This window comes from Corvus kubaryi, unplaced genomic scaffold, assembly GCF_017639235.1.
Source record: "Corvus kubaryi isolate FWS band 111438036 unplaced genomic scaffold, C.kubaryi_AGA036_p1.0 37394, whole genome shotgun sequence".
Lineage (NCBI taxonomy): Eukaryota > Metazoa > Chordata > Aves > Passeriformes > Corvidae > Corvus > Corvus kubaryi.
In genome coordinates, this window is record NW_024581133.1 from 203,992 (window position 1) to 220,115 (window position 16,124).

The 16,124-nt window shown below is 36.5% G+C and overlaps 1 protein-coding gene across 5 annotated transcripts in view; it reads right to left on the reverse strand.

The window, feature by feature from the left end:
• Nucleotides 1–14,035: 14,035 nt before the first annotated feature.
• The window catches only part of UNC13C (unc-13 homolog C), a 137,377-nt gene continuing 135,288 nt past the window's right edge, over nucleotides 14,036–16,124 (reverse strand). For all 5 annotated transcript variants that reach the window (XM_042039281.1, XM_042039279.1, XM_042039280.1 and 2 more), the window contains one exon: nucleotides 14,036–15,441. In XM_042039281.1, coding sequence (XP_041895215.1) covers nucleotides 15,156–15,441 — 286 coding nt within the window. In that variant the 3' untranslated portion in view covers nucleotides 14,036–15,155. The remainder of the gene's footprint in view (nucleotides 15,442–16,124) is intronic.

Here is a 16,124-nt window from a genome sequence, read left to right on the forward strand (position 1 = left end):
TTGATGGTATCTTTAATAATAGACTCCTGCATCCAGCTGAATCTGGCTTTTATTTGCCTTGACTCAGAGGTTCAGGCCTTGGGACTGCATCTACCAAATTTCAGTTCTTGCTTTCTTGGGTTTGATTTTCTTTTTTCCCCCCGTGTTTGTGCTGTCTTATTTAGAGTTGGAAAATGCACAATAAAACTTCTTGCATAAGTTTTGATCGTCCTTGAGATCTAAAACATTGTAATGAGAAATCTCAAAAGGCACAGAATAGCTCATCCTGCTATATTCCTGAGCCACTGTTTCATCAAGGAGAATCACAAACCTTGGAAGACTTGCAGGTGTCTTTTCTGGGGAGATTCTCTGACTGATGCTGTTCAGAAATCCGTCTTCTGCAAATGAATGTTCTGTTACCACAGCAAATTGGGTCTGTGGAGGATAAGGATTGTTTATTGTCACAGAAGTAAGTAACAAATTGTCTGTACAGTAAATGACCGGAGCTGCTTTTTAGGGCTTAAAAGAGAGAACTGTATCAGAAAGTGAGGGGAAACAGAGTCAGATGATATGAGTATGTCTGCTGCTCATCCCCAGACTTTCGGTGAAAATTAGGGCAATTACACAGCAATGAATGGTAATGAAACACGTTATGTTATTGTTCAGCATCATAAAAACCCAAACCTAAGCACTGATCATGAATGCTTTTTCACTGATGTGCCAGAATACAGCTTGCTTTTTGTAGGGACTTCACATTGCAACACAGCAATGTTTTCTGTATATTACTCTTGTCATCAGTACTACAGCTAATCTCCTCAATGATGTCCGACTCCATCATCTCTGCGTTATTACCTTGTTTATAACTGCACAGTGTTTCTAGTGCACTGCAGAGAAATGTGTCCTAATTTTCCTGAAATAGTGGCTGTTTGAGGATAGGAAGCTAAGGCAGTGACTGCACATTCAGTTTCTGGTGGCTGATTGAATCTAGAAGCATTGTGCAGCATTTCAGGGCTGTTCTGAAGTGATATGGGACTGGTTATGAAAAGACAAGACTGAATTGTATGGGCTCAGAATGGATCTGAGTGGCTCATAGAAAGCAAGATGCTTGCACTTTCTCTCCTCAATCACACAGTCCCTTCTTTTCCCAGTGAGGAACTCCACAACAGCATTCACAGCGAAGCATTTGTAGTCTGAAATTGCAGTCTCAGAATGTGTTTTCATCTCAGGACTGAAATTCATTCTGTTTTCTAATGGGAAACTTCAGCGACAAATAGGGAGACAATCAAGGACGGGTGGATGAAAAATGTCTTGAAATTGGTTCAACCAGACAAAGATCACTGCTTTGAAACCTATAGGAGACCCTTTCATCTTCAGGTGGTTTAATTACTTGAACTCAGATTCCTATTGTCTTTCAAATTATATTATTGTAGGCAGAATGTGACCTTGGCCTCTGTCAGTAATTGGAGTGCCCCATGTTTTCATCTGAAGGGTGCACCCAGTTTACCTGATGATAACCAGGACTGTGAACACACTGGTTTTGGCTTAGCTTGTGGAGTTGTTCCCTGATGAAGGCATCTACAGGGTTATGGGGAGTGAAACTCTATCAGTGGCACATTCAATGAGGAAGTAACATCCCTTGAGTCTGTGGAAAGATAAAGTTCCATTTGCACAGTGCAGGGTAAGAGAGTACTTGTTCAAAATGCAGTAAACTGGACATGACTGACAGATATGCTGACAGGTGACAGCTGAGTCCAGGTTGGAAAGTCACCTTTGTCTTCTGACGTAAGCATGAAGTGGATAAAATTCCCTGTTGCTTTGGACCAAAACAGTTATCCATACCAGCACAGAAGAGTACAAAAGAGATGTAGAAATTTAAATTATTCTCTTACAGCTTTTTCATACTGTTTTTAGAGTTCAGAACATGGAAGAATCAGGCCTTGGTAAGTTTTGGATGTCTAGACATGGTCTGACAATGTGTCAGTGGTCCAGCAACCAGGAAAGAAGTTTGTAATGACAGGGTTGTAGTTTTGTTTTAGGGAGCCTGAATGACAGAGTTGATTTCTTTTATGCCCCCAAACTCCATGCCAGATGCTGAGCCACCTTTTTGGATCAATTTCTGTCTATAAATAGCTGTTCTTCTCTCTAAAGATTCCACTATGGAGTGATTGACTTTGCAGTACTTCTCCTCAATGCTTTTAGCACTTCCATAGAGACATCCTTCATTCTGTGCTTTTAATTGAACACCATTCATTGCAGCCCAGTCAGTAAATAGAAAAAAGGTGACAGCCTTTTCTTACGAGTATTACCTTTCTGTCTTCCACTTAATGAATGAATCTGTGTCTTTGATTTTAAAAAACGGCCTGAATTTCATAAATGTTTGGTTTTTTTCCTTTGAAAATGTTAATTTAGGCAAAGGGTTTTCTTGCAGTGAAGAGCTTAAAGGCAGACAAATGAAATACAAGTGAAAAAAGGCTTATTGAAAAAGATTCAATTAAGCATCACTAGCAACAGGATGGGCCCTGTACATATAAAAAAAATCCTATCTGTATGACTTTTTTCCCCTTAACAGATGGAGATGGTAACATCCAGTCAACCTTCACTAAGTAAGTGCTATGAACATTGAGTGTCTGAGCACAGGAGCTCCTCTGTGCTCCTCAGAGATTTGCCACGCAGTTTCAGAAAAACCTCTCAGTGGTGTACAAATGTTTAAGTTCCTTAGGTGGTGTTTCATCAGCTTGTTTGTAGCCTGTAAATTTAATCTATAAATGTCGCTTCCTTTTCACATTTACCTGTTACAGTGCAAAAATTCCAAGATTAGTGTCTTGATTCGGGTACGTTTGTTTTGTATGCGCGTTTCTCAGCGAAATCTGTTCTGGGAAGCAGGAATTGAGAGCATGCCTGCAAAATAGCACTTCATGTATGCCTGCTTTATACTTGGAAACGTAAAACCTACCCATTGATCTCAAGCTCATCAGAGGGGAAATCGTGTCAGTAGTAGTGAGATGATTATGAATGTGTTTCCTGGTGTAGACAGGGGCTTGGTCAGCGCTGCTAAACTCTTGATCCTAGCTGTTAGCAGAAGGATGCCGTGTGTGTGAGACTGACAGTCTGTATTGCCTCGTTTATGGTTTTTAAGGGTATGTAAAGTGCTTTAGCACAGCTGAGCCAGAATTTAAAACCCTTGTGAAAACATGGGAATGCTGTGTTGTTGTGATTAAAGGAAACTGATGCATGACCTAATGGCAGCTTAGCTGAGAAGAAGAAATGATGAACCTTTTTTTTTTACTAAGCTAAAATCCAGCAAAAGGAGAACCTCATGGCTAGAGGCTATAGTGGTAGATGTGTGGATTAGGTACTCTCTAAACAATTAGGAAGTAATTGTTTGTGTTGCTGAATATTTAGAGAGGGTCAGGGAAATTATAGCATCATTTTCTATTTTAATATTAATTAAACATGATATTCAATGAAGGAAAAAAACACTCTATATTTAGAGTCTTTGCTATTTTATATCTAATTTGAAGAAGAGAGTTGCCCATTTGAACATTATGGGCTGAAAATTTTTTCCCCCTTTTTGAATTAGTATTTTTAGAATCTAGTAGTAAACTTAGCAAATATCTATAATGAATATCTAATCTATTAAAAGATATTAAAATCATCAGAATTATTAATCCTGATATATTATTAATATAATAATACAATATACTATTATATCAATACATTAACGATATACTATGTTATTATATTATTTATCACATAATTATAGGTGTATAATATATATAATATATATTATTAATTAGTCGAGGCAATGAGGGTGCTTTTTTCTTTTTCTTTTAACTTTTTAATGTGTTTCTGATAATTTTGTTGTTTCTCTTTTGTTTCCTAGAATGCTTGTATGAATTTCTCTTTAGCTGAGCTTGGTTTTCAGAATGCATTTTTCTGTGTGCAGGTGATGGTGATTTTGATTTTTCAAGTCCAATAGGTGTTCAGGAATGTATCCAGTTCCACCCTTTCAATTGCAGCACGAGCGACTGTGAGTGCAGGAGAGGCTTTATCCAAGAACGGAATCTGGCACTTGTCACCTTCACTACAATCAAACAAGCTTTGCCAGATTTATGATTTGTGTGTCTGGTAGGAGCACTCTGTGTGTTTCTGACTCCTGATAATTAATGAGTTTGTAAGGAGGGGCATAATGCAAATGCATTTAAAACTGAGCTCTTTTTTCCCCCCAGAAATACTCCTTTTCAGGCAGATGTAGAGTTCCTTCAGGGTTATTCTTGAGCATATTTTGGAACATTATCCCTGAGTAACTAATCTGAATTATTACTTAGAGAAGAAATTCAGGTGTAGTCAAGACTTTAAAGCTAGCTATAATTAAATACAGTTGGAAATAGGATATCTTTAGTGAATGTGTTTTGTATATAACTTTGCTGACAAGCTTCAAACTGAACTTTCTTCCTTTCTGGGTCGCTTTTCTTTCTCAAGTCCTTGGATTGACTGGTACTTAAAATTTGTTTATTTCTTTTCCAAGTTTTTATTCTAAAATAACTGTACCCAGACACCACATTACACGTGCAGCCTTCTTAAAATGGACTTAATCTACTTTGTGTAAAAACTAGTTACGTTTCAAATATATTTTGTGAAAAAAGCCAAACTAATTAAATAGTACTTATGTCAGTTTTTCAAGTGTAGAAGTTTACTACTTTGATAGTTAAAAGCTAGTGCTCAAATGCACCTCATTTTTGAAAAGGTTTTTTTTGTGCTGTGTGTCTCTTGCCAGCTGACAGAATAACCTTGAGAGAGTGCAGCCTTTGCTTCTTTTTCATACATATTTATTCTGCTACCCTAGGATCATCCAATGGGAATTCATTACTTCAGCAATGATTGAAGAAATGCTATTTTTAATCTAAGTAATTTTCTGTGAAGTTTAATTCATAACATAAGAGTACCTCCTGGGTAATAACTAAAAATTATATATTTTTAATGAAAAGAATTGCCTTGAGTCCTCAGTGTCCAGTAGACTTGCCTCCCACTCTCCAAAACTCACAGATCATCTATGCCATAAAATGTTTAATATTTCATTATAACTTAATTACTGGACAATTTCGAGATTAACAATAAAAGTTGCCTTGGTTGGACTTAGGGGCTTTTAGACTTGTAGGGGAGACTGGTTTCCAGTTGGTTCTGTTCTGTTAAGAAACACAAAATTGGTTTGGGGAGAGTTTAGGCTAATAAGACTTGCAGGCTCTATTCTTTCAGTTTGAACACTGACACAGATTTATCAAATAGCCCTATGATTGTGTGTGTGGGCTTGAAAAAATGCTTAGTGATATTTCCAAATTACCCTTAGTTGTCTGTGCTTTATGTTCCCAAATAATTTTAAGCAGCAGCATCATAGTTACAGTGTGCATTGATCACATGGCAGTGAAGAGAAGCCCCCTCAGTATCTGGGTTCGTTAGTCAGAATAATGCTGCAGAAGAGCTGATTGCAAAGCTCATAACCTGTGGAGGGTTATGAGGATAACCTGCAAAGCTCATAACCTGTGGAGGGGTGGTGGGGTTGGCATTCAGAACTCTGGCTCTGTTCCTGTTCTGGCTTGGGTTTATGTTATGAGCTTAGGCACCAGTCTCTGCTTCTGTTTCCCCTTATTCTACTGTGCCTTATCTATTTTGGCAATCCCTTTGCAGTAAAAATATCTACTTCTGATTGCATTTTTACAAATAATAGCTGACCTATGCAAGGTATATCTGTACCAGATATGCTATTTGTTGTTCTACATGTTAACTGCTAAAATAAATAAACAATCCCCCCCAAAAATCCCCGAATCAAAAGCTGTAAAAAGTTATACACTAAACCATAAACATAAACACATAATCCTTTCTTCCTTGTTTTTTTTTCTGGAAGGAGATATTTTACACAGCTGTCTGCAACTTAATTTAAAATTCAGTATAATCATAGATCAGAGAGTATGTTAAATCTGAATTAAAATCTTGGCAGCTTTTAATTTTAAATTTGGATGCCAATTTGCACTTGTAGCCTAATGAATTTAAATAGTTCCTTGAATTTTGGAGAGTATTCAGCCTTTTGGGGTAACTGAATTTTTTCTTTTTGATACGTAATGACGGCAAATATAGAAGTATTAGAATTTGGTCAAATTAAGTAATACCTGAAAATGACCTAAAACCTCACAGGTATTTTTAAATTATTCTGTAATTTATTTGTGAACTATTTTATATCTAGGGAGCAACTCCTTGTTCCTACAGTGTCATGAGATTTTTTTTTTTTTTGCAGAGTGCTGTTTCAGCTAGATGCCTTTAAAACAGACAGAGAATCGTCATAGAGCTGTGCAACTCTAGAATTTCTGGGTGAAGTGTACATCAAAAGCTTAAAATTTAAATGTATTAAATGTAAGTTATTTTTTAATGTCTTAGTGAAGCTGTGCACTAATTAAGTACTTATAATCTTGTTATTCACAGTTCAGGACAAAACACTGCTAATTGTCTTGCAGGAATTATTGATGGTGATGGTGCATGCAACACCTCTTAGTTCCAGCAGTAGTTCTTGCATTTTTAGCAGAGAAAGGGCATAAAAGTATTGAATTACATCTTTCAAAAAAAAAGGTTGTCTCTCTCTGTGTTGTGTCAGAAAAATTCAAATACTTAGAGATGATATGATGCATTTTCACATGGAATAAAAAATTAGCATTTCAGAAAACATAAAGGATGCCTGCTTTTAATGGTGAAAACTCAGAAGTGTTGTTAATACCTTTTTGATTAATAGTGAAAGGAAAGAGATGAACTGAACATATATAACTAAATCAAAAGAAAAATCAGTAAAAAGGAGAATTAATTTACATAGCTTTAAACAATGCTAAGGACTGATTCCTGCTGTTGCTTCTTATCAATCCTGGTATTGTGGTCAAATCTTAGGCTGCTTTTCCAGTTGACAGAAAAGCAAATTTTACTGATGATCATTATGTGTGGGTATATAGCATCACAGCTTTCTCTTAGCAAAGTGGTGCAGGGTAAAAGTAGTAGTCGTATAAAGTTCTGGACTGGAACAAAGAGCTTCAGATTTTGCTTTTCTAATTAAGTTGCCTGTTCAGTTGTGTGGTTTCTCTGGATTTTTTTTTTCCCATTAGGAGCTGCCTATGAGCCCCCAGGCTGAACTGTACATTTAAGGTCCACTTCAGTAGTCTGTGCCAGCAGTGCTCCCAAGTGCCTCATGCTTTTGTTCTCATTGTAATGAGAAGCCCAGAAGTTATATTTATTACATTTACCTGTTGCTTATATCACACAGAAAGAACTAACAGGAATTTGATTTAAGGTGTCTGTTAGTTGCACAATGTTGTTGTAGTCAATTGAAGAACTTTAGGTCTCCAAAAGGTTGTGGGTTTTTGATTTGTTTGGATATATATATTGGATATATAGGTAAAGGAACACTATGAAATATTCATCAGTGATGAATTTCAAATTGTGTATTAATGATTTGTTTACCTCTGAATATTGATACCTTCACTACAATTTGGATTTACTTTTCATATTGGTATCCTGCTCTAGAAATTTCAAGGAGGCAGCTTATTCATGGGCTTCTTTACTTACTATCAACAATTATCAGAAGACAGTCTTGCTTGAAAAGTTGATTGAAGTCTTCCTACTTGGTCAATAAAGTAATTGAATTGTATCAAACTGTAAACACCCATAACTGCAAACAGAGATAGTGACAAGTGCTGTGCCTTGGGTAAAAAACAAGGTGCAATGCTTAGAGCAGAAGTTTGGAATCTAAGGCTGCTTGAATTTCAATTCTGATACTGTCTTTGCCCTTTATAATTTAAACAAAAAATTTAATCTTACTCCACCAGTTTTTCTGTGTGTGAATGATGGGACATTGCTTGCCTCAGAAGAATATGATTGTGGATAAGACACGTAAATTCAAAATATTACGTGAGCAGGGCCCCTGCAGTCTTTAACAAGTCACTGTTTTTACCTCTGACTGGAAAGAGTCAACTCATATGAATGGTTTTGGCGGGTGTGCGTACATCCCCGAAATTTAGCTTTTTTTTCTGGTATTATGGTATTGTCTAACTATAGTTTTACATAGTGAAAGTTGCTGTGCTGTTACTGATGAGTTCAGAAGCCATTTTTAATTTCTGGAAAAGTATTCTGACAACAAACCATTTGTGAGCTTGGGCTGTGGGCAGAAAGAATGGGATAAGTCTCTTTCACTGCTTGCCTATTATTTATTGGCTAAAGAAATAACGGAAGTATTCTCATAATGGAATTTTAAAATTAATCTAGAACTCTGTTCCTCCTGCTATAACTCCTTTCCAAGATGGTTTGAAGAGGCTTTTTGGTTATTTTCTTTTGTTTCTTATGGTTAGTCCCAGTCACCTTGGTATATAGATGTGTGCTAATTATCCTCCATCAGTCTGTTTAAATAATTTACAGTGTAAAGGTCTCAAAGGACTCTCTAGGTGGCAGGTCTGATTTAGAATAGCAAAGTCTTTGTTGCACAGGTCCTTTTCTTTCAGCTCTGCCCTTCCTTCTCTGCTTTATTGCAATGTCTCTTGTTTTGGCTTTTAGGTATCTCTCTTTCAGTGATATTTTATTTAACACTGTCATCCAGATACAAGTTGCTACTGTAGATAATGATACTGTTCCAGACTTTCCTCCTGTTTGGTAAATTGTTTTCTCCTCTGTGCTCACTTTGCTCTCTGCACAAAAGCAGATGTTATTCTCTAAATATTCCAGTTAAGTGTGCTTGTTTCTATTAGCAATGTCTGACGTGCTGGATTTTAAACCTGGTCTGTGTTTCAATAAGCTGATTCCAGGCATTGCATTCGGCCAGACAGGACTCTCTTAGTTGGCACTAGCCTCAATAGCTGACTTGGAGCATTCAACAAAGATTTAACCTCTTCTCACAGACTATTTAGCCAGCCAGTCCAAATAACAGCATTTGCCAAAATTGCAAGCTGTTTATAAGCATTTTTCTATTTATTTATTATTTATATTTATTTTTTTATTTCTATTTTTTTAAAGAGATTCAGTTTATCCAACAACTTTTGTGTATAAGTTCTGTTTATTGCCGTCTGACAGGGAAGGATATATACTCAGAGTTATACTCTTTGTTGTTCCCATCTAATAAAAGTGTAGTAAGTTTTTGCTAAATGTAAACAGCATTCTTTGTTTCTATTTTTTTCTGCCATGAAATTTCTCCCTGATCAGAAATTAAATTCTCTACAGTGAAGGGAAGATGTGCTGTGGTTATATGGACTACTGAACATCATAGAGCATAGGAGTTAAGTTCACTGCTGCTACTGACTCCAGCTCACATCAGTGGTTACTGCAATGCTTTGTGTCTGCTGCTGAACTGGGGAGAATGAGGGGCTTGACCTAATTTCAGAGTGGTCATTGTGCTGAGGAAGCTCTGTCTGGCACAGGAGTTCCTTTGTACATTACACAGGAAAAGCAGATAGTGTTTTAAGGGCATATTGATTTATTATTGTCTCCTGGGTGCAAATTACATGTTGATACATTGATGCATCACTAGACACAAATTGCTGTTGTTCCTCAAGCTCCTCAAGAGAATATTCCACCTAGTTAATGTTGTTGTGTCTTGGATATATATTGTTCAGGAAAATAATATCTGCAGGCGCTGTAGCTTGAACTTATTTATGGTGGCTTCCAGGCTGGGAATATGTTTATCTTTTTGTAACAGAGGGTAGTGACATGCAGAGCACATTTATTCAGACTCCACTTAGTACAAAAAGAGGGGGGAAGACCCTCTCAGGGATCAAATTCTGTCTTGTACCTCTACTGAAATCACAACTGACAGAAGTAACTCTCAATCTAGACTAGAACATGACAAAAATACAAACAGATCTACCTTTCTATGTCATATCGGTATCCCGCAGTGTTTTCTGCTTCTGCTACGAGTTAAGGAATGCAGTCTGAATGCACACTGTCTATCAGCCCTCTTCCACATCCATTCCTCTTTTTTTTCCCTTTCCATCTTTTCCTCTGAGTATCTTCCCACACAGTCCAGCTATTTTGGGTACCCAATTTGCCTGTGAAGCGCTTTTCATGTCCAACTGCTGTGTAATGCCCATGAACACTGGGTGGTTTCTATGGACAAAGCTCTGCCACATGTTGTAAGCTAAAATCCATCTAGCAGGCATCGTACAGGGACTGCTGTCTAAAGGAGGGGAATGCATTCGCTCTACGGTAGTTTTCCATTAGTGTTCTACTGTGCAGCGCATGTCTTGCAATTCCTTTTCAGTTTTTGATTCTGCTAGTAAGTAATTGACATTTGTTTTCTCACTGTCATGACCTCAGGCCTGAAGGCTTAACTCACATTGCAGTGAGTGGCATCACTGGCAAGGAAAATGCTCTTGCTTAAATGGGTAAACATGGTTGAACAAAATGTGTAGGACCTCTTAGATCTGAATGGAATACAAGTTAGAGCTGTCTCAGTAACTGTCAGCAGCTCTTGTGTATCTTGGACAAGTGGAGATAATCTGATTTTTTGCCTGAGTCTGGTCTGTTACAACTCCAGCAATGTCACTTGTGCTTACGCCAGTGGAGGTTCATTTTTTCCTTTATGTATTTGGTCAAACAATAGTGTATGTCAAGTTTACCAACCCGGGCTGGGAACATCTCAGGAAGCTGTTCTGTGGCCCAAGCTGCTCTCTGGTTTGTCCTCTTTGCCTGGAACTCCTACTACTGCTCAAAAAAACTAGAGAAATTGGTGTTAACTTACATGAGACCCCCAAGGCAGTGCAGGTTGGAGCCTGGGACTGTACTGTAGTGTGTAGAAATAAAAGAAAAATATTAAAGAGCAGATTTCACTTCCTTGGATTAGCTTTTCTGATTATCTTGTATTTATTTAGTTGAAAATTAATCTATGACATTTTAATGGCTTTCACTCCAAAGTTTACAGTATTTCGTATTCTGCAGGGAACAATTCATTTTGCTAAATTGACGATGAAGGCTTTCAGCTGTAATTGCTGGAGTTTTTGAAATCTGAAACTGAATTCTTACAATGAAATGGTCATAGGCTGAGTCATTTAGGAACACTTTGTTTAGATAAGCTGACTGTCGGCTACAGAATCTGTTCGAAAATACACTTTTGTTCATTTGCTTCCCTATTGGGTTGATTGTCAAATTAGATTTTGTAGATTCATAATTTAGAAATGCATTTAATACTCTGTAGTGTGTGTGTGCATTCACTCAGTGTAGAACATCCAAGGGAAACAGGTATTCTCCAGATACAAACTGTAATTTTTCTTTATCTCAGCAAATGCTTAGAGTGACATGTTTTTAGAATATCCCAGTCCTGCTTATTAGTCTCAGTCATGTTTGCATCCCATGTCTTGATTATAATTTCTAAAATAATTTAGAATTTGTCTCCTGAAGATTCATTTCTATGAATTTTTCATAGTGCACGTCAATTGCATAAATCTGGTGCCAAAATGTCAAGTGATACGAAATAACCATCAAAATAAGCATGTGTAAACAACAGAATGTTTTCTAACACTTGTCCAGCTGTATTTTACAAATAACATTGAATCGATTTATGTTAATTTTATGTCTGCTTGCTGAATTTAATAACTTAATATTCTCCCCATATTTGTCCAGGTCTTTAGATTTCAAGGGATTTGTGAGAAATGTGTATTAAATTCACACTAATACTGTAAATTATTATTCTGCTTTCAGTATTTGCCTACAAATTTGATTTCTACAGTCACTAGCATGAGAATCTCAGTGAAAACTAGTAAAACAGATTGAGAAAAACAGATGGAAATTATTGGTTTATTATTACTTCTGTTGTGTAAGCTTCTCAAGTAAATCACTAGAGTTGTGTCTACCCAAGCCAAAGCTCCTTGATTCTTCCAGGGCAGAGAAAAAATAATTTGAAAAATGTTTCATATTTTGCTGCTGGGACTGGTTGAACATCCTGGTGATGGCCCAACAGCTGGGAATTGATTATTTTGACGCAAATTTAGGTCTCCAGAAGACATAAAGGATACGAAGAACTACGCACATCCAGTTCCATCTAACAGATGCTTCCTTTGGTATTTCAGCAGTTTCCTGGGTTCAATGTTCATATGCAAAGGAAAGGCGACGTCCAGTGCTGTGTTCTTAATTCAGGTGTCATCTCACATGGCATTATAAAAAAAATTATTTGAGATAAGTTGTTTTGAGATTTTCAGAATGGCTGCTAGTTTTAGCTTCTTATATGTCTTTAATTCACACATTACTAATTCCCTTCTTTTATCAGATATTAGCTACAAAATGCTTTGAGAAAAATTTAATTCAGTTTCTATATTTGGCTCTTACATTTTCATCCTAGAAAACAAAATAAAAAGGGCAAAAATATTTTTCTCTGTCTTTATTGAACAGTTTTATGTAAAACTGTCAGTTCTGAGTATACAGGTTGACTTGAAGAGCTGTCATATGACAGACTTCTCTAAATGCATTTGCTCTTTTCAGGTGCACATCAAATGGTTTCCATGTAGTCACTGTTCCTTGGAGAATGGAAAATTTGTTCTCAAAATAATCTTGCTGTTCCCTGCTGTCTTTTTTCTCCTTTATTTCCCTAAGTGCATATGTGTATATTTGCTATCTTAATGAACCAATACAAAAGGAATTCCAATTAGAGTTTTGATTACATCGGTTGTCACTGAGAAGGGAAACTGCAGGAACAGCTGTCACTTCACTTAGGTTAGCTCAGTTGAATTAAGAAAATTCTCATGAGTTGTATTTTTTAAATGGGATATTTACTTCCCTAAAAGAGATTATAACAGCCTTTAAAACAGCACTGAAAACTCTTCCATATCAATCATTTTGACTGTGTGAAATGTGTGAGGTCCAACTGCTTGCGCTACACAATTGCATATACTTGTATTTTGATCCATAACAATGTTTAAAACAGTCCTTTGGTGTAGTTAGCACATTTTCCTCTTATCTTCCACATGACAAATTCTGATATATAAAGTATTTCTCTGTTAAAAACAGTGAAACATTAAACTGTACTGTGTAAAGTTGTGGATTATAAGGGATGCTTTTACCAGCTTGCCTGATTACTTCTGGTGCGTGCAGCTGAGGGAGACCACTACAAGCAGTAATTGACTGCCTTGACTGATTCAGTTGTTACTCTTTTATCCCGAATCTCAGGGATAAAGTTAAGTGGGTGGTGATGACATTATGCACTAAAATATGTGCCATTTTACAGTAGAATAAACAGCCACAGAAAAATATGATGAAAGTGCTCCAGGTAAAAATACCAGAAGCTGTTTATTCCAGCCTTTCTGGTTTAATTCACAGAGCCAAAAATGATACATTTGAGGAATTCCTTTTGCATCTTGTCCACAACAGTGTTCTGTAGCAGGAACCACCTCATCTCTTGATTATTCTCAGTTTTTACTTGAAATTGAGTCTGTGTCTGCTGTTGACACTTTGGGCTATAGCTTACAGAAATACAATTTGGAATCTATGATCCTAGGGGAGTCCTCTTAACTCTCTAAAGGCTCTGCAGAACTTCCCTAAATGTCTACACATACTTATGACAGATCTACTTTTTAGTATTCAAGGAAGAAATTTGAGGATGTTCAAAGACCTTAAAATCTCATCTAAAAGGATATCCTGGAAACAATCTGGTTTACCTGCATGGAGTCTTCTGTTACATTTTTAGAAGGCTGACATCGATGTACAAACTACACGTCCTCCCTTCCCTTAGTTATTTTTTCCCTAAGCAAAGCTGAAAACTCCAACCTGTGTGTTGAGAAACACTTGTGACCAAAAGCAATGACAAATGTGTTTAGCATTAGACAATATTCTACAATTTATATGTGTGCGTATATATGTACATCTACCTAATTTATTATATTTTTTAGGACACTGACATATCAAATCTTACACCTATAGAACAGCCAAATGCCAGACAGGGTAAATCATACTTTAATATATTATAAAGCTATATAGTAAGCCCACTCCACGGGCTTCATATGCACATAAAACCAATAGTTACATAAATAATATCAAATGGCAAAACTAGAAAGCAGTTTCTGCATACTTTATTTTACAATTCCTCACTAAATGTATTTACAGGACACAGAGTTTGCTTTAGTGCAATACATAGTAATGTTGCATAAGTACAAACTGTTGAACTTTTCTAAAAAAAATTAAAGAAATAAAGCACTTAACTGATGTTACAGCTAAGTATGTAAAGCAACATTAATAACTCTGAGTGAAAATGCTAACAGCATCTTTTCTTCTCACAAACAATTTATAGAAACAAACCACAAACCGGCATGACATATTCCAAACTACTACCCCTTGTACAGTACCATATCATTTAAAAAAATCACTTTTTAAAAGCACGTATAGTGTACTGTACAGCAGCCTGTTTCTACAGATACTGACTTACTCTTTTAATACAAATATGATATTACCATGGCAGTTTTGAAGAACAAAGTTATCTCGAGATATCGAACATCAGTAACAAACTCTGATAAGCACAGCTTCTTGAGAACCTGCTTTAACAGCATTTCTTCACAGTGATATTTATGAAAGGTTGGAAAAAGAGATTAGCATAAAATATTCCCATCCTTTTTCAGATTTTTATGCAAAAATCATTACTTTATATTGGTAATTATAAAATTACAAACACTTTCTATAAGTAACTGCATCTGTAGTAATGATAGAAAAAGTCATCAGTAAGACACCTAAAATGAGGCTTGCATAACATGAGAGTTTAAAGAAAACTAAGTACACGTCATTTTTAAAACAGGAGTAAGGGATGTAACTTAATTTAGAATAAGCAACACAGTTTAACAGACCTATAATCAATTAAAAAAGCTACTTATTTATTAATAAATGTTAAAAAATAATGGAATTGTGATGAGGTGAAATCAACGTTTAAAAAGATATGATGAAACATTTACTCTTAATCTTAGTTTTGGCACTTCATTGGAACAATTACTTTAACAAAGACCAAAATATGTATAAAAGATATACAGCTCCTTGACATACCTTGCAAATGTAGTACATAAGTACTGGCAAACACTGAAAACACAGTTAGTTAAACATTCCCACAGATTTGCACATGCATGCACTAGTCAGACAACAGCATTGTATTTATGTTCTTGGCGGTGACAATCTTGCATTACTTGGGTATTTTAGGCCATTTCTTCAGCAGATCTTGTTTCTGTTTTAAGTCTTACAAATTCTTTAGCAACTTCGTCATTATTCCTCTGAGAAAGTATTCTAAGGATTGTTAAGCCAGTCTCATCTAGGGAGATGTTCCTCAGCAGGGGGTACCAGGACGCACAGCTGCCTCTGTCGACGATGCCCTGCAGCTGGATCACTGTCATGCCGACAATGCGATCTTCACGGGCAAAGCAGTAATCCTTCACTGACAGGTGAAGTTCGTAGGCTCCTGGCTTATCTTCGTTACTCAGTAGGCTGTGTGGATTAACAATATGAATTTAGAACAAGGAGTTCAGTTTAGTTCCCCCAAGGAATTAATTCACTCTAGAAATCTTGGAAAAATTAAAGCGAGAGTGGTAGTTGAAGTTTTGTAGTTCCGTTTTGTTGCAACACAATAGCTAATTTTAAACTTTCTACACAAGTAACCCTTCAGATGTACTGGTGATGGGGTCTCTGTTCTCAGCAGCCCGAACAGAAAGAGAATTCCCTCAATAGCAGAAACAGGCAGTTACCTTTCCCTAGAAAGTACTTAAAATGTTCAGCTAGTTCCCCAGCTGTCAGCACCATGACTTTAAATCAGCTTCAAAAAATACAGAAAACCCTTGGCAGCAGGCGCATCAAAAGGAGCTTTGTGGTAAGACAGAGACAGTGAACTCATTTCCAGTCAGGGTTGGAGGGTAAGGGGAGGAAAAAAAAATGATCTCAGAAAAGGGCAGAGAAGCACTAAATTTAAAACTCCAGGTTAAATGGAAATTTCTTACTGATTTAAGGATTAAATGATAATAGCATTAGATAAACAATAACATTAACACATGCACAACCCTTTACACATTTAGATATCTCTACAGTCATGAAGGCCCAGATATCTAGAAATAATAATTAATGCTTCAGTCCAAAAAGCTACCTAGGCCAAAAGATTCCTAGGGATATAAATAGTT